The following is an 18227-nucleotide window of genomic DNA, read 5'->3' as shown; positions in this document are numbered from 1 at the left end:
CAGGGTGCGGGGGGGCAGCAGCTTTTAGATAGACAGAGAGATAGATAGATAAGCCTATTTTGAACTCACACTGGAGAAATTTACTGTTACAGAAGTTCTTCAGAAAACACAAGAGGGGGAGTGCAAACAGCATTGGGGGTGCAAAATAAGAACAATAAATGACAGAAAAAAATAAGAAAAATAAAATAAAGATGTTATGATGGTAGCGGGCTCGGTGGTTGATGGCAGTCAGCCAGTACAGGTCATGTAGTGTTTTTACAGACTGTGTGGATGCTCGTATGCTCAGCTTGGAAGAGAAGACAGCTTGTTTATGGTATGAACATGTTCATCACACAGCCGTGCACAGTGTTGTGGATTCAAACTGGAATTCCACTGAGGGCCTGGCTTGTACTACTAACTGAGATAACTAAAGATATTAAAAAGGATCCCAAAGGCAGGTGATAGTGTGTGTGTGTGTGTGTGTGTGTGTGTGTAGTGTTACCTGGCTGTGCTGCCTGGCTCATAACTCTGATCAGTCTCTCTACCAGCACCAGGCTGTAGGAGCTCCTCTCCTGGTCTGGAACTGGCAACTGCAGACGCTCCAGAAGATCTCGGTTTATACCTACAGACGGACGTACGGTTGGACAGGCAGGCAGACCGGGTGAGGAAAAAGGTGTATGCAGATTTGGTGGCATAAACATGAATACGGTGATGTTATAGTTTTTTTTGTTTTTATCAACATGGATTCTAAAATGACAGTATATTTCAACATGGAGTATTTCCCATTGGCACTCCATGGATCATGGTAACTTTGCACTTAACACTGCATTTTGGAAAGAGTTTTTTCTGTTATTTAGCATGCTGTCATTGGCATAGATGGGGTGGACAAAATAATGTAAACATCTCTCTGTAGAATTCAACAGCACCACAAACTACATCCTCAAAAATGACAGCTGCATTAACACCTCTCTAAAACAGTTTCAACAAAACACTGAACATTATAACCTTCATGACGAGACGATATACTACAGGACTGTTCTATTAGGCTGCATTAGTTGTAGTGAAGTGCGTCTAATTAAAAAGTGAGTGTATATTAAAACAGGCATAAAGTAGGAAATGAATAGTTCTGTCAAAAATACCACAGAATGAAGCAAATGTACACTAACGATTTCAAAAAATGTTGGGACTCTGTAAAACCCTAAATAAAACAGAATGCAGTCATGCGCAAACACTGTTTACTGACAGTTTTACAAAGTGTTCCTGAGCCCATGTAGTAACATCCTTTATCCAATCATGTGTTCACAAAGTGGTGAACCTCGCTCCATCCTTGCTTGTGAGCGACTGAGCCTTTCCAGGATGCTCCTTTCATACCCAATCATGATACTATCACCTGTTACCAATCAACCGGTTTATCTGTTGAATGATCCAAACAGGTGTTTTTGGAGCGTTCCACAACTTTCCCAGTCGTTAGTTGCTCCTGTCCCAACTCATTTGAAACGTGTGGCTGCATCAAAATCAGAATAGCTGATGAGTTAAAACATTAAATATATTGTCTCTGTACTGTTTTCAATGGAGTGTATGTCAGAAAGGATCAGCAGGTGATCACATTCTGTCTTATTCACACAGCGTCCCAACTTTTTTGAAATCGTGGTTGTAGTCAGTTCTGTTGAGTCGGCCAAATCCTGTTTTTAGAAATATGAGCACTTGTGCACAGTCTATATGGACCTCCAATACGGATGCAACTTAATTTACCTGGTGTCTAGAATGAGCCACTATAACAGACTGAATGAATGTACATGCGTGTAAATGACAGGAAAGGCCAACCTTTGCTGTGTGAGACGGCGTAAAGCAGGCAGAGGACAAACAGGGCGTGGTAGTCATCGTTGGTGCAGTCGAGAGCACTGTACACCATGTCTAAGAACGGTCTGCAGAGAGAGAGAGAAGATATCATCGGGCCATAGTCACTTCTGCTTTGTCTGGTTTGCTTTTTCATACTTTCCTTTTTTTGATGAGTTCGGTGTGTTCAGTAATGCCTGTGCATGTACCTGCTCCTCTGTGCGTGCGTGCGGGTGGCTGCAGCCGTCTTCTCCTCATCAGTGATGTTCTGCTCTGTCAGCTCTGACACCTTACACTTGTCCATCACCACCATCTCTATCTCTGTGTGCACACACACACACACACTTTGTACTTACTTCCATAAATGTCCATACCTGTGAAGTTTTTTTTTTCATGTGTACTATTCACATTCACATCACACAGCCCAAACAAAAACACACATCATGGCTGTGAAGAAAATGTCATCAGTGATTATGAATGTACAATCTGAAGTGCTTCCTTCTCACCCTTCACTGATCAAAAATGATGAAATATGGTACAGCAGCACAGATAGCCTAATCATGCCATCAGTGTCTGCTCAATATCGATTTTCAATGCATAAAATTTACCATCTGATGTAAGTATGTAACATGTCAGGAATACTTTAACCAATGAGGTAGAGCGTCTCAAAGTTATCGTCTATCCTTCAGAAAGCTTCTTCTTTTATCACTTTTCTTATCAAACAGTTAAATTGGGTAGGTGTTGTTTTTTCCACCCCAAATGGTACATGTGTCATTTTGAAACTGTTCCTCTGCAGCCCACGATGCCATTAGTGTTAAAACCTATGCTGTCGAAAACATTTCTGTGCAGCTGGGCCTTGTGAAGCACTGAAGACTGTGTAGCGCTGCACAAAGACTGCCTGCAAAAAGAGCCTATTCATTCAAAGTAGAGAAGGAATCTTCAGATGAGTGAAATGTCCACATTTTTACTAGCACACACACATTCGGATACAAACAAACACACACATGCACACGGAGCAGGAGTGAGAGACAGGCGGAGAGGTGAGGAGCACAGGATGGACGGTCACCGTGGAAATGGACAGCTGGCTGCCATGGAGATTGTGTTGGACATGTGATCACTGGTACCATAGTAACCACAAGGAAATTAAAAGGTGCCAAACAGGGGAAGCAGCAGAGAGAGGGAGTCCTCATCTCAAAACGAGCCAAAGAGAAATTTACTTTAACGCTTTTGCCATTTTTTGTCTGCATTTTCTTTCAGCCTCAACTTTGAACTCTGTCAATCTTTGACATTTGTTGTTTTTAAACACTCTTCCCATTGCAGGTCCTTAATTTGAGAAATGTGCACAGTCTGAATCTTAATTTAGCAATAAAGAATACATGCATGGATTTGACAGCAGCAGTCAAGTGCACACTGAATTAAGCGGCCAAAATTAAAAGCAAAAAAAGTGGAGCACGTTTACAGTAAAAAGATGTGCTGCTATCATCCTTTAAGCTATTTCTGTCTTTTGAGGAGTTGGTCTCTCTCTTTTCTGCTCGGAGACGAGGGCTGCTGCTGTGGTGGCTGTCGGGTAACCAGGGTGCATCATGGGAGACTGTGTCTGACTGATGGCAGTAAAGAAACACTCACAAAACACAGTCCTGTACTGCTGTGTCCGAAGAGACACACACTCACCTTCCGCCGTCTCCCCACTCGCTCTGCTTCCCTTAGAACTCCCACCTCCTACTCCCTCTGTACCTTTTCCCTTCTCCCTCTCTCGGCCTCCCTCCCTCCCATCGTCGTCCCAGCCCTCTTCTCCTCCTCCTCCGCTGCCTCCTCCCCCTCCCCCTGCCCTTTCGTCATCCTCCTCTTCGCCCAGGTTCTTGTAGTTGGGCCTCTTCTGAGTTCTCTTGCGGCCGCGGTGGCGCGACAGCTCCAGGGAGCGCTCAAGAGACTCCGGGGGCTTGGTGAACCGACGCACACCTCCTGCACTGGTCTGGGGGGGACAGAGTTTGTGAGACGGGAAGACATTACATGACTAGAAGTGATGATTACAGAACAATCTGATCAACTTTACATTGTGTCAGAATCCTTTCTGATGATCATGAGATCACAAAAGTATCTGCTATCTATGTGCTTTCAAAGATGCTTTTGGTTGAAATAAAGCAGTGTGTCTTTGCTTCTTGGTATTTCATGTCTACAAAGGTACCACAGTGCTAATACAGCACCATACCTCCCAGCCTGTTTTCAAGAAAAAAGGCAGATAATGGTTTAAAACAAGTGAGAAAAGAAAGGGAGGGGGGCGTATTTAATCAGGTAATGACGGTCTGAAGTAAACACACTCAGAAACCAGATACTGAGAAGAAACTAACTGTCCCGTTTCCAGAAAGATACAGCACTGCAACCGTTTACTGGGAGGCGTGCATGCAAAAAACAGACACACGAATATGCAAGAGAACACATACACGCATACACATAAACACGCTTGCATAACTGATGTGCCTATACATCTTCACACATGCTCACAAACACAGAGCCTTACAGTAAACCCTTTATCTCGTTGATCAAAGTCCATAAAAACACACAAGCCACTTCCTCCCAGATAAAATTGATCAGAATAATAGAAGAGAAATTGACCACTTGACAGACATGCATGTGCACGCACGCACACACAGGCTTTGAGGCCACTTCTGTGAAGCCATGCTGGAACTAGAGGAAACCAACTTCTCACATATAGTCCTAAAACCTGCACCAGAAAGCTGATATGTACACAGGAAACAGCTGATAACTGATAAGATACTGAGCAAAGATGTCAGCATCGACTCAGTAATCATTAAAACAATAATTGTCAGTACAACTAGTAAAATGATATCACTGAATACAGGAAAGTGGTTGTCAAAGGTTAAAATCTGTTTTTACTGGTTTTTGTTTCAGATTCAGTCAGCCCAATTTTTAACTATTCGACTGCTGACCTGATGTTTAACAAAGCTAAACGCCTTCGCTACTCATTTCCACGGAATACTAAGAGAGGTCTTTTTAATCCTCCCTACAGCCAGCCACATTTCAAAAAAACGCTGTGCCATCTATCTCTAACACTGGGTGCATCTGAGCATTTAGGACTATACTGTTTTGCTACTAAAAACAGTGTGTGCACACTGTCAGACATAAACCACAAACTGGTATCAGCGCGCGTGTGTGTGTGTGTGTGTGTGTGTGTGTATGTTGCACCTGTTAGCTGACTGTGTTCTGGTAAACCGCTCACACTCCGAGCCTATGCTGAGAAACTAATGGAGGTCATGGAGCATGTAAGGCAAATGCGCGTGTGCGTGCGCACACACACACACTGCAGCACATCAAAATAGGGCGCCATTTGAAGGTTGAAGATATTCTTATAAGTGCACACAACTGTAACAGCTGCATGTGCTTTGGAAGAAAAAATATAGCTGTGCAGATATGCAGGTGTTGACATCATGTATGTAACTGGTGCACTTGCAAGTAAACACAAGGAAGGAGAGAGGGGGAGGAGGGGGAGGGAGACAGAGTGAGAGAGAGAGACAGAGAGAGAGACAGAGAGACAGACAGACTTCTTCCAGGAAAGAGATTTGGGTTAGGTGAGACAGCTCTGTCAGTGTTCCATCATGTGACCTAATTTCCTGCCACATCACACAAAAACAGGAAGTACCATTTGACCACCTGTGCAGAAACAGAGCCCATCCTTAATCTGTCTGGTGTTTCATCTACAATAAATCAAACAATAACACAGCAGCAGTTCTTTCTGACGTGGCGGAAACAATGCATATTCAAAATCCGGCATTAATGCAAAAGAATCCTTCTTTTGAGTGTCTCTTGTGCATCATCTGAAATTGTCATGGGCGTTTTCATGGTGCAACACTGGTGTCCTATGAGCCTTAAAACATAAAGATTGAATAAACATGAATTTGAACACCGGTATGAGCACATTCAAGGGCACAAAGATGCGCATCACTGCAGGTTAAATGCAAGTAAATGACACAGTTTGAGTTAGTCATTCGAGTTATGGGCCGTGTTGAATTCTGTTGTGGCAAAACAGTAGAGAACAAACAAAGGTGAAAAACACAGAGCAGGATAATCTGCCTGAAGAACCACATGACAGTGACAATTCAGCGGCTTCAACAGTATGTGTACACACTACACTTCTTTAAACTTTTGAAAAGTGCAAAAACACAGAGACAGAGAAAAGCACTGCTGAATGAACAGCAGGCAGGTACTAGTTTGTGTCTGCTGCCTCCTGTTGTGGTAGACCAACAGTATTAAAACATCACGCCTTAACTCACATTCACTGAAATGGTAGGCCGCTTCTTACAACAGCCGCAGGTCTAGCGCACGCGCACACGTGGACGCACACAAGCGCAGCACAGAGAATAACCACAAAGGTTCTCAGAAACGCTCACTACCTCAGCACGCCTACCTGGCCTCACTGACAGATGGTCAAAAAATTAAACGGGGGGGAGGGGGGTCGAATCACAGACAAGAAAATGCAGAAGAGCAAAAAGAAGAGAGCATTAAAAATGAGGGGTGAGGGGAATCAAATGAGGAAGACGAGGCGGAGGCAAGGGGGACATAGGAAAGGATCATAAAGATACGGACAAAAATACAGAGTCTGTGAGAAAAAGACGATACAAAGGCAGAAGTGAAGGCAGACAAGACGTCTCAATCCAAGGCTCGGACAGGAGAAAAGATGGAAATGAGGGAGAGAGAGTTCGACAAATGTAAAGAAGAAAAACAATGAGGGTCATTTGCATATTGCTGCCTTGATGTGGGTGAATCATGGAGAAAACCATGACCCCGCGATCTCATAACCACCTACGCTCACTTCTGGAACTCAAGTCTTTGTGTGTGTGTGTGTGTGTGTGTGTGTGTGCACAAGAGTGTGACCGTATCACTATGTACAGTTTGCTCTGTGTGTGTGTGTATCCACGTGTTTGCCGGCATAAGTGTGCCTGTGTGCATTTCTTGTTTGCCTGCTGTACTGTGTGTGTGTGTGTGTGCGCGTGTGTGTGTGTGTGTGCGCGTGTGTGTATTGCAGTGGTTTTTAAACCATGTTGCAGTGAGTGGTGTTTACACTGAACATTAACATTACTGTATTTCTGGTTTGCATGCTGGTCTGAATGGTGTGTATGTGTTTGTGTTCTGAATGTTGTTCTGTGTTTTTTGTTGTTTTACCGTGTTCTTGTGTGTGCTGTGCATGTCTGTCTGAGGGGTGAAGACAGACAGGTCTCCATTGAGGATAACGTCGGCCAGGGCGTTCACCATTGGCTGATAGTGGATGATAAGAAACACCTGTAAAACACACAGACATGCACTATTAAGAGAGCAATCAGAGTAACAAAAATGCCTTTGAAAACAAGAACCATCCAGTGAAAATGAAATGGAGCACATGTGAAAAAAGTGCGGTCACGTTCATAACTCTACCAAAAAATGTGTTTTCAACAATGCCAAATGTCTTCCAATAAACGAACTATGTGAGCCTCCCAAACTCTCCTACAGATGTGGCTGCCTTCCAGTAATTAACAGGACCTAGTTGTTACTGCTCTTATAACTGTACTGCATGTCAAAAAAAAGTCAGAACAGCATATTTGAATTTCAGTCACACTTTGAAGCTAAAGCAGTTCACTGGACAGGTTTACCTTACATGCAAAAGTGCTGCAAAAGGAAAAATTCTACAAACAACACACATTGCAGCAGTGAGTCTCTTTTACAATTTGACACTTGGAGTATATTTTTACTTATTACACGTATGTCACATTTCCTGAGGGATTAACCTATATGATGAATACGCAGAATGATGCGGATTAACTCATATACCAGTGCTTTGTTGGTGGCGTCTGATGTGTGCATGTGTGTGTTGCTTACTTGAGACAGCAGGTAGAGGGACACCTGAGGGTTGATCTTTCGGTCTTCAGACTAAACAAACAGAAAAATTAAAGGCCAGTCAAGGTCACATATACAGCAGTTCCATAACTGGCATCTATAAGGGGATTGAAGGGAGAGTAAAATGCATAATGAGATGAGAGTAAGGACAGAGAGGAGAGATGTGTGTTTTATTTCTATGCCTGAGCTCTGTTGATGAAGTTTTAAGTCTCTGCATGTCAATTTTGATCTGTACTGCAATAAACTTCAACAGTGGATGGTGGGAAAAACATTTACAAATTAAAGTGGCAGAATTTGGAAATCGTTTTCAGTTTTTAAGTTGTAAACACATAGGATTTACTGGTCTGACTGCTGGTGCGGTCCATTATGTCATTAATCATGCTTACTGGTTCCACCTTCTCTAAATGTAATTCACTGCTTTTTATCTGTTTTATATCACTATAAATTGAACATCTTGGGGTGTTGGACTGTTGGTTGAACAGAAACAATTTAAAGATGTCACCTTGGACACTGGAACTGTGATGAACATTTTACAGATTGAACAATTCAACAAAATAATTGTTGCAGCCTTAAACGGGTTAAAAAGGCTTCATCAGTGAAATTACATTAAGAAGAAAAAAAACCTATGATGAGACTGTACACACACACTCATATTTTTTTCACACATTCACTTGGAACAACACCTACGTGCATATGTGCTATAGCATATCGTGTAGCGATCTGATGTTCGCATATTTTAGAAATGAATGACGGAAGCAGCACTTTGAACATGTTAACGTCAGAGTGACTGAATGCATTTACACATGCAGGTAACATACCGTCTCTGGGCTGACCAAAGAGTAGACGTAGAGGGGCAGGAAGAGACGGTTGAGCAGGTGGTCGGTCAAAACGTCATTGAGGAATTCACAGTTGATGATGAGGATATCGTTCAGGTAGTGGAGGTGGTCAAGGTGCTCTGCAACCAGGTCACTTAACTTCCCTCTGTTCTTATGTCTGGGACACAACGGCGAGAGGCAGAGATGTTAGTTTGTGACAGGAAACCAACCAACCAACTCCAGGCATGAAAAGGTTACGGCCTCCATGTTTTATTGTACATTATCTTAATGCATATACAGGCAAAACTTTGTACCACATTGCACACCATTGATTTTTTAAACTGTGTGGCAGCTTTAACACAAATGCTGTCTTGACACTTGCATGTGCAGATGCTGAACATAAAAAGACACTGGCATACAATAAAAAATGTATTCTTCTAACTTGAAAACCACTGAAAGGAAATGCATTCAGTGAGTAAGTCAGTTAAAATATATCACATAACAGAAAGCACCAGGGATAACGGCTACAAACCTACACAAGCCTGACCTCTAGAGGCCACAGAGATAATTACATGGAGAATGATAGATGACACTTACTCTTCATCAGTCTGCACACACTTGTCCAGCTCAATGACATGGCTGCCAATAAACCAGACCAAGTTGCTGAAATATGGGACTGCTGTCTTATCTCGGATGTAGTGCAGCATGTGCTGGTTGTCCACTGGAGAGAGCAGGGTCAGGATCAAGATTTTGGGTTAGGTTTGTTACCAAGGCTGCCCACGGGTATCACATACCCACACACACCCACACATGTACACACACTTCGTGATCCCAGAGAATTATCAGAATGCGACAGATAAATATGATTTGAAAAAACAAATAAGCCATTAAAATTAAGAGACAAATTAAGAAAATTAATCAAACACATTAAGTCAAATTAAGTACATGAATTGGTCTAATCGATCCATTGACAGAGCAATAAACAGATTTACTACTGGCGAGGGACTACAAGGAAAGACGGTTCAGTTTCAATGACAGGGACTGCACTGTAATCAGACAGGGAAGAACTGCTTTTCCAACACATTTTCTGTCTGTTTAATCCAAGCCTGTGATCTGAGCCTGTGTTCATCAGAGTGTCGCACTCACTGATGCTCTCTTAGGAGCATATCTTAAAACAAGAGCCAGATTTAGTCCATCTTTGTATTAGTAGTGATGCTTTTCACAAGATTAGTCATAGAGCAATCTTATAGAAATGTAATCTAATTTCTATACAAAGGTTAAAGGGGAACTCCGCCGATTTTTCCCTTCAAAGTGTGTTTACAGGTATGGGGAAATACTTCAGCGCATGTGAATAAAGTTGCAGAAAGCCTTATGTAGCTCCAGAGGGTAAGTGATGTCACTTGAGGGCAGTGTTGGCTGGAACTGTAGACTACAAGATAGACGATGAAAAAAATCAACGGGGTGGAGTTCAGAAGTAAACTTATCAGACCTCTGTAGCCCACTTCTCGTCTGCTTGAGGCTACCAGTCCGACGCTACATCAGCCATTGCTAGCATTACACACCCAGATCTCCATCTATACTGTCTGCGGTTGCGTGGCATTGTGGGTAATGTAGGTGGCCAGGTTTATACAAGGAAGAAGAATGCATGGAACATAAAAACAATAGCCTCGTATCCACTGCAGATACTTTCCCCAGGGACACAGCAGACTAAATTAACAGGTCTTAAGACTGCGGTGGAAATGCAGACAACAAGGGGGCTTAAAGAACCTTTTACTTCCTTGAAAGATAGTTCCTGGGACTAAAGGTTGTGGGTATCTTGAGTGGAAATGCAATTAATCTCTTTAGTTCTATCCTTATAGTAGTGCAATGCTAAATCAGTGGAGAACTCTTTTAACAGAACAAAGTTAAGCAACGGGTGAAGGTCGGACTTGGTTTATAAAAGAGAACAAACTGTGTCCACAAATTCATACTGCGAGAACCTGCAACAGAGAAACTACAGAGACACCTGTGTTACATTGCATTTGCGAATATTTCCATGCATCTGTTTTAATTTGTCTGGAATAAGAGACTTGAAAAATGTACAGTCCCGGTGTATTTCCACTTTCTCATGTAGTCGTCCAAATGCAAATAAAAGCTGCTAATAATTTCACAATGCCAACGCACACAGGTCAAACTGAGACAGGTAGTGAATGAGCAGCCAAAACAAATGAATGGATTACATAATAGCCGAAAACAAAGGGACAAATCAGAAAGCTGCCACGGCTCAAAGTCACAGTGTCAGTCCAGCTCTTAGTTCGTGAACTGAGAATTAAAGCAGAACAGTGAGCCAAACCCATCACCAAAATAACAACCAACATGTGGGGCTCAGCTGAAATTAAGTCTGTGGAACAATTAACCCAAGAAAAAAGAATTAAAAGGCATGCTGTTTTTTTCTGCATGTATGCAGGTGGGTGATACAGAATGGTGTACAAGAACGACAATTGTAAGGATAATTATACCAGTACATTTATAACAAATACACCATTAGGAACAAATAGGGCTGGGTATCGACAAAACGTGTAAAGTGTAATAATTAGTCAAACCAATGCTTTTAATCATTTTGAGGTATTAAAATCACATTAAAAAAAACTAGAATGATTGAAATCAGCCCATGTTGAAAAACACTGACTGGCTTACAGGCTAATTAGGTTTTTTATCTGCATCAATGTACTGCATGAACAACTGGTAACAGTACAAGGAAAACATGCTTCCAGGATACCCAGCCCTAAGAAAAAGACTGAATGAATGGAACCAACTTACATGAAACTGGAGTTAGGCAGATGGGGCGCGCAGAGGGAGGAGGGAGAGGAGGAGAGAGACAAGGAGAGGAAGAGGAGTGGTTGTTGAGGAGGAGGGAGAGGGGGAAACAGACACAGGGTTAATGTGAGTAAAGGGACGGCTGTGGAGGGGTGGAGGTTTGGGAAGGACCCCATAGGTATCTTAACAAATCAACTGCAAACAATGGCACGTCTGGCAAAGGAGCTTAGATGTTACCTCAGCATTTTAAACTTAGGATTTCACATTGCTTTTAACTATGTCACATGTCAACAAAAGAAACCTGAAACAAGCAGCTTCCTCAAAAAAAAAAAAAAAGCTACTTTAGCAGGGATAACGTCACAGAAATTCACCAAAATATCTTGATGCTAGCTCAATTAGTCTTGACGCTGGTTAAAAATCCTTTTCCAGGTTGTCATTTGTTGCAGTGCGTGACCCAAGGAATCAGTAGGAAGCATCGAACAGCAACGTGTTCATTACAATACACAGACCCATTTTCAGATAAGAGTTGTGTTGTGTGTTGTGACACTGCAAGTATGGAAGTCAAAATTACATTTAAAAATTTAGCAAGATGTTTGAAGTGTTTTGGATTTTTTTTGCCACAATAAGCTACAGCTCTCACTACATAAAATCACAGTGTAATGAATACTTTGCATTACAGCTGTGCATTACAGTTGCAGATGTTCTGTGTGGTCCCGACAATTCTCAGATGGAGGGGAGAAAAAAACACCAGTTTGAGATGCTGCATTAAGTTGATGCTTCCCTCTTTGACAGATTCCTTACTACAGCATAGCACATTGCCAGCCCATCAATGATACATTCTCCACATCACCTGGTTACCTCAGAAGTGACATGTATTTCTGGCTAAGGTCAGTTATGCTTACTGTAATGACGTCAATGTTAGGAGTTAAAGACGTCAGACGCTAAGCTGTATGGTGCAAAATGTGCATGCAGGATTACAAGAAGTAACAGGTACGGAGACAGACAGGATGCCATAGTTGATATGTTGGAGTGACTGTATGTGGAGGCAATGTTATGTATAGTGAAGAAAAGCATGATATGTGGAGACAAGCCAAACCCGCTAAATGCACTGCTCGCCTCCCCTGGAGTGACGGCGACAAGCTCCGAGCCCTGAGGAGCCCAGAGAGATGTCACAGCAGGAAGGAGAAGCAGATGCTGACACAGCAAAGTGCAGAAAGCAACACGGCCTTTGGAAAAATTGTGTTGCTTATAGACTCGCAGCATCACTGCTGTGCTGCTTCTGCACCCATAGGGTATTAATTTTGAAAAAAACGCAGTACAAAGAAGTACAATAGATTTTTGAGTGGTGGTATTTCAATGACTTTGCATGCTGGGTAGGGGGGACTTGCTGAAGAGTTAGTTCGTAAACACACACAAAGTTCATATTAATTAACTTGAAGAAAGTTAGCTGCAATCTGCATCTTGAACAGATGATACCGTTATCAGATTCTGTCATTTAACACATTAAATCTCCTAAGTATGAAAGTATGTCAGTGACTTTATCAATAATAACACAAGAGAAGCTAAAAATAATAATAATGCGTCAACAAATGGATTACAGAAGTGAATTGTGAATAACTAAAAAAACATGAATTAGGGATAAAAATTTCTAGCATGTAGAGTCAAATTACATCAAATTACTTTATATACCAATGTAAAATATAATTATGCATCGATATTTGGCGCTGGCTGAATGTCCTTCTGACTGCACACAGTGCACATCACAATCGGCTTGTTGCAACAGAAACAAAACCAACAGCAAAAATCTGATCAGCAGATGTTATTGAGGTAATGACAAATGTGTCGAAGAAAAAGTGATTCTGAATCATAAATTGACAACAGGGTATGAATTGCTTCTTTTATCCTCAAAATAACCAAACATCCCCCAAAGTGGCTTATTTATGCAACAAAAAAAGACGCTCACAGCTGCTGGCTCACTGCTGTGCCTCTAGGGTTACAGCCAGATCTTTCTGTATATACAGTATATCTACATATTTTCTTTAATTCTTCCATTTCAGCTGACTATTTAGGTTAATAGCTTTCATCTGTCAGCTGAGCAAATATTTACAGAATTTCCAGTCTGTGTTGTGGACCTGCTGTCTGGGAAGAAAAGATGCGCGTTTTATGGCAGATGTTATTACTGTGATAACAGGTTACAATCAAATCAGCAAAACATTTTGCAACGCATCATAAAATAAGGGTCTGAGAAAAGACACCTTAAAAATCATTTGGACTGCATCACACTTTCGAAAGCTACTCTTCTATACTAGAATGATAATGAATCACAGTGTATCTGTGTTTGTTACAGGGGTACCTGTTAATCATGCTCATGCATCAGAAGCAGCAGCAAGAAGGAGAGAAGGAGGACAGAGAAAGGCGGTAGGCAGTCCGAGCATCCCATGAGAGAGTGTGTGTGTGTGTGTGTGTATGGTTAGCATGTGCGCATGCATGTTGCTGGCACTCACCTTTGTAGACGTTGAGTGTGATGGTGCGGACTGCGATGCGGACCATGCTTTCAGGGTGGTTGAAAAACTTAATGGCCTCGGTGTACAGGGCAAAGTCATTAGTGTGCTGTGTGTGGGAGACAGAGAGGGGGCGCCGGTGAGCAAGGCACAGCATTGCACCGCGCTCAGGCCACAAATGACCACAGAGAGAGAAAGCAGCTTGTGGAGACAGAAAGTCTGGGCAGTACTACTTTTTGACAAGAAAGGACTTAATGAAAGTGGAAAACTTGATTCTCTATTTAACTGAGAAAAGGTTTTACGAGTGCAAGTCACTGCATTGTGTTTTGTTTTGTTACAGAAATACAGGCTGGGCAGATAAAACTAAAGTCAAAATTAAAGATTAAAGCACGACAACAGGATACTAAAAGGAGAAGAATTTCTCCACCATCAGCACACATACAGCGGACAAGTAACCTTCTAGATCAACTCAAATCCTACAAAATTCATGGCAAAAGTCTTATGACTCTTAATATTCAGTCAGTCTTGATGTTATATTGGATGGGTAAGTGAACCTGACTTCTTGCTGACTTGTAGAAGTTGCTCTTCATATCAAAAGATTAGCATTAAGAAAAGAACACACTGTGAGCTTTTAATTTGAGGGTTTGTGGCACATGCTGAATCATGACGGACACACTCAAAAAAAAAAAAACAAGCTGCACTTTGGCTCCAAACAATCTTACAGTACGCTAGATGGTCAACGTGTATTTACATACCAGCACGCTGCACTAAGTAAATGTGCGTGTGACAAACCAGCCGCTCTGAGTTTTACAGTCATCTCTCTCTGTGACAGGGCCTGATCCTCTACCCAAACATTCCTCAGTCACTGCAACAGAGGTCACAGTGAATGAAGAAACCCGACCCTGACTCCAAACCCAAGTCGGGAGTGTGTCCTCTGCTCTTAAAAATGTAACTTGTGTAGATCTGACAGGAACAGGAGAGGCTTAAGTCATCAGTGATCCAATAGCTCCCTCTGGAGGGGACTAAATTATAAATCAATAAATTATGAATTAGTAATAAATGAAGTGAGAAATGAATTATAAATATGACTAATGTAAATTGTGGGAGAAAGGCTGCAATGAAGTTCTTTAGCATTATAAATATGGTTTGCCTTCAAACTGACTGATGCTAAAAACTTTACGTCCAGAAATGAAAAATGTTTCCTTTACTTTTCCAAAAAGGCATAATTTACGTTTACTATTAATTGATAACTTAAGTAAAATGAAGCTGAAATTAATAAAATGTATAAGGTTTATTCAACGAAATATTATATATATACATAAATACTCTCAGATCTACACATTGGGCCTGGTTTTGGCTTCAGGGGTAAAGCTACCATCAACAGTACACCAATACCTTTCCCCAGCACACACAGGCCAATGGAGGGACTAGAGATACTGCTGAAACAATGAAGGGTAACATCATCATCAGAGATCATTCAGGTGGTCAGTACTCTTTGGTGTTATATGACACGCACGCACGCACGCACGCACGCACGCACGCACGCACGCACGCACAGGTAATAGCCTATGAATATTTTGAAATAAACATGATTGTTTTGAAACTCAGCTTCAGAGAAACAAGATGTTGTTGAGAACAATGTGCTCATTCTTCTTCATTACAGTCCTTTAAATGAAGTTTACGTCAGCTGGTGAAGAGAAAGAGGTTTGTTTGTATGATTGTGGATAACATTAGCTAAATCAGACCATCTACATAGGAAGCAGATGTTTTGACACAGGAAGTGTGGTCGGCAGAAAGAATTGCCTGGTAAGTACAAAGAGAGTTCATCTTGCACAAAATGCAAATGAAAGCCTCTCATCTTTCATCTCTTCCTTCCTTCCTCTTCATCTGCCATAGAGGGAGCACGACAGGCATTGAATGCCAGATGGTCAGTGTCACCTTTGTTTCAGTCCCTCTAAACCCCTGACGCCTCACCTCATTGTAGAAGAAGTGCACAGTGTGGTTGTTAAGTTTGAGAGACAGGGTCTTGAGGAAGGAGATATAGTAGGCCATGATCTCCTCGTCTGAGAAGTCAAACTTGTGGACGATGATGGAGTTCACATGGTTGTTCGACAAGAGATAATCTGAGAAGAGAAGAGAAGAGAAGAGCACAAAGCAAATGTTTAGGAAGATGGCTTTTTGTGAACAACTGATGATGCTTCTATTTGCCATCTCAGAGTAGAGCGCAGTGGTTGAAGAAGCACACACAAAGCACTTGAAGCTGAGAAGCGATAGCTTCACTGCACTACTTTCATTTTTGCTCGACTATAATCAGATCCGTGGGGCTGGACTACCGCAGTGACTGTAGACTGTGAACATGAAAAAAAACTTTATTCCTGTTGACATGATACCACAAATGTAATACCTCGACAATTTACTGAAATGCAGAATTGACTTACTTTATATGAGATATCAACTCACTGTATAAATGTCAGTATATCATCTGCTGAGTTTTCTGTTGCCTAGCAACAACAAAAAATGCAGCAGGCTGCTAACGCATTGTATATTTCTGCAACGAAAGGCAATGCAACATACCTTGCATTGTTTGGCCTACAAAACACACAAACATTAGTTGCAGTCCTAGACAACCTTAAGTGCAATAAGAGTGCATTATATCATAAAGTGCACACAAACTAATAAAGCAGCAGTCTTTAGGAAATGCATTCTCTGTTGCAGGGCTATGTTATTGCAATACATTACATCATATGCGAGTTTCTAGTTTTTCAGCCAGTGTTGATTCAAATACTTACAAAGGGAAGTCTCATGGCTGATGTTCTCAAACAGTATGTTGAGGGTCTGGAGGAGCTGCACACACACATAGCGTCCTGACTTCTGACGCAGGATGTTCAGGAAGAAGGCGAACATGTTCTTCTCCAGGAAGAAGCTGAACACACACAGGAGTGGACACACAAAGAGATAGAGGATGCAATTCATGATGACTTCATCTTGATGAGTAATTGTCAAGAAGAAGAATGCTTCGTGGACTAGTGGTTAAGATGTGATATACCCACAACATCTCTGATTTGATTCTGGTAGTGGACCATTATTTCTGTGCTGCACTATGCTTATATCCTGTAGTCACATACTGTTCATTCCATCCTAAGAAACCTTCCAGGTTATCATTGGGCCAGATCTCAGACACACAAAAAAGAAAACAAAATACTGAATTTACCACTAGTACTTTACATCATACAAACCGAATGTTTGTATATATAAAGATCATTATCATGATGGTAGGACTGAATCTCAGTTCAACCATTAAAAAAAAACAAAAAACAAAAATAAAGCATCTAACACTCACCAAACACTGACCAGCTAGTAGAATATAGAATAAGGAGTGACCATTTATTCTGAGGGTTTTCTGATAGCACCAAATATGCTTTCAACACTCTGTGGCTTTTCTGCTCTGCACCATTTCCTGGTTCGTATGATAAACCCAGAGGTGGCAAAGTGGATAGACAGAGGTGATGACATGCATTGCTAACTGCAGAGCTGCTTCTGATTAAAAACAAGAACACAGCACTATGGTCTCACAGGCTTAACTCCCCGGAAACGACGGAAATGCTCCAGTGGTTTAGAATGAGAAGACTTCAGAATGTTCTCCTACAATATTTAACAGCATCTTAACAACATAAAACACACACAGACAAGAGGTTGACTATTACTGTACAATAAGCCAACTGCTCAGCTGAACATAAATTTGGTTATTTATTGAGACAGATTACAAAATGCAAACATTTGCCTATTATGTGTGAAAATAACTACTGCTTTTCCCCCCTTTTTTAACAAATATGTAATTTTCCACACAAGTATGTTAATGTTTTCACAAGTCAAAATGTTTCTACTTTGTGCAAAGCCAGCACAACAGGAAGAAAAGTTGGAATCTCTTTGATACACAGACACAGTTTTACTTGAAGAAGAGCATTGTTGCGATACAGAAAGAAGGTGGGCTTACAAGTCTTGTTAGTGTATGACTATCTGTCTGTGTTACTTCCAATGATGGAGAGGTGTTAAAACATCTGACAGCAAGGAAAAGTCACAGTTCATTAGTTTACAAGTGTGCATCTGTTTGAATGCATGAATGTGAGGCTATAAAAAGAGTGTGCACGATTAGCAAACCGTGCCGATATGAATAGAGAGTCAAATACAGGACAATACAAAGTTGTCACTTTGATTCCAGCAGGCGTCACATCTGCATATTAGTAGCTACAGGTGAGGGATTTGGAATAAAGATCTGATACTTACTCAAACACAGAGCTGTCATTCTGGTCCCCCCAGATGAGGATCTCTGTGATGGAGCGGATGGTCTCCACTAAAAGGTTTCGGTTGTGATCTGTCACTGTGGTGTTTTTGGTTAGGACATGGTACATATACC

The 18227-nt window shown here is 41.5% G+C and overlaps 1 protein-coding gene across 1 annotated transcript in view; it reads right to left on the bottom strand.

Moving 5' to 3' along the window:
• Positions 1-18227, bottom strand: part of clec16a (C-type lectin domain containing 16A) — a 39669-nt gene that overhangs the window by 20345 nt on the left and 1097 nt on the right. The window contains exons 2-14 of the mRNA XM_041956755.1: positions 18098-18226; positions 16603-16736; positions 15788-15936; positions 13817-13922; positions 11316-11321; positions 9114-9237; positions 8520-8694; positions 7684-7734; positions 6994-7110; positions 3487-3787; positions 2025-2136; positions 1804-1904; positions 482-601 (exon numbers count right to left, since the gene is read on the bottom strand). Coding sequence (XP_041812689.1) covers positions 482-601; positions 1804-1904; positions 2025-2136; positions 3487-3787; positions 6994-7110; positions 7684-7734; positions 8520-8694; positions 9114-9237; positions 11316-11321; positions 13817-13922; positions 15788-15936; positions 16603-16736; positions 18098-18226 — 1625 coding nt within the window. The remainder of the gene's footprint in view (positions 1-481; positions 602-1803; positions 1905-2024; positions 2137-3486; positions 3788-6993; positions 7111-7683; positions 7735-8519; positions 8695-9113; positions 9238-11315; positions 11322-13816; positions 13923-15787; positions 15937-16602; positions 16737-18097; position 18227) is intronic.

This window comes from Chelmon rostratus, chromosome 17, assembly GCF_017976325.1.
Source record: "Chelmon rostratus isolate fCheRos1 chromosome 17, fCheRos1.pri, whole genome shotgun sequence".
Classification (NCBI taxonomy): domain Eukaryota; kingdom Metazoa; phylum Chordata; class Actinopteri; order Chaetodontiformes; family Chaetodontidae; genus Chelmon; species Chelmon rostratus.
Note: the sequence above shows the minus strand (reverse complement) of the source record. Positions and strands in the feature narration are given on the sequence as shown.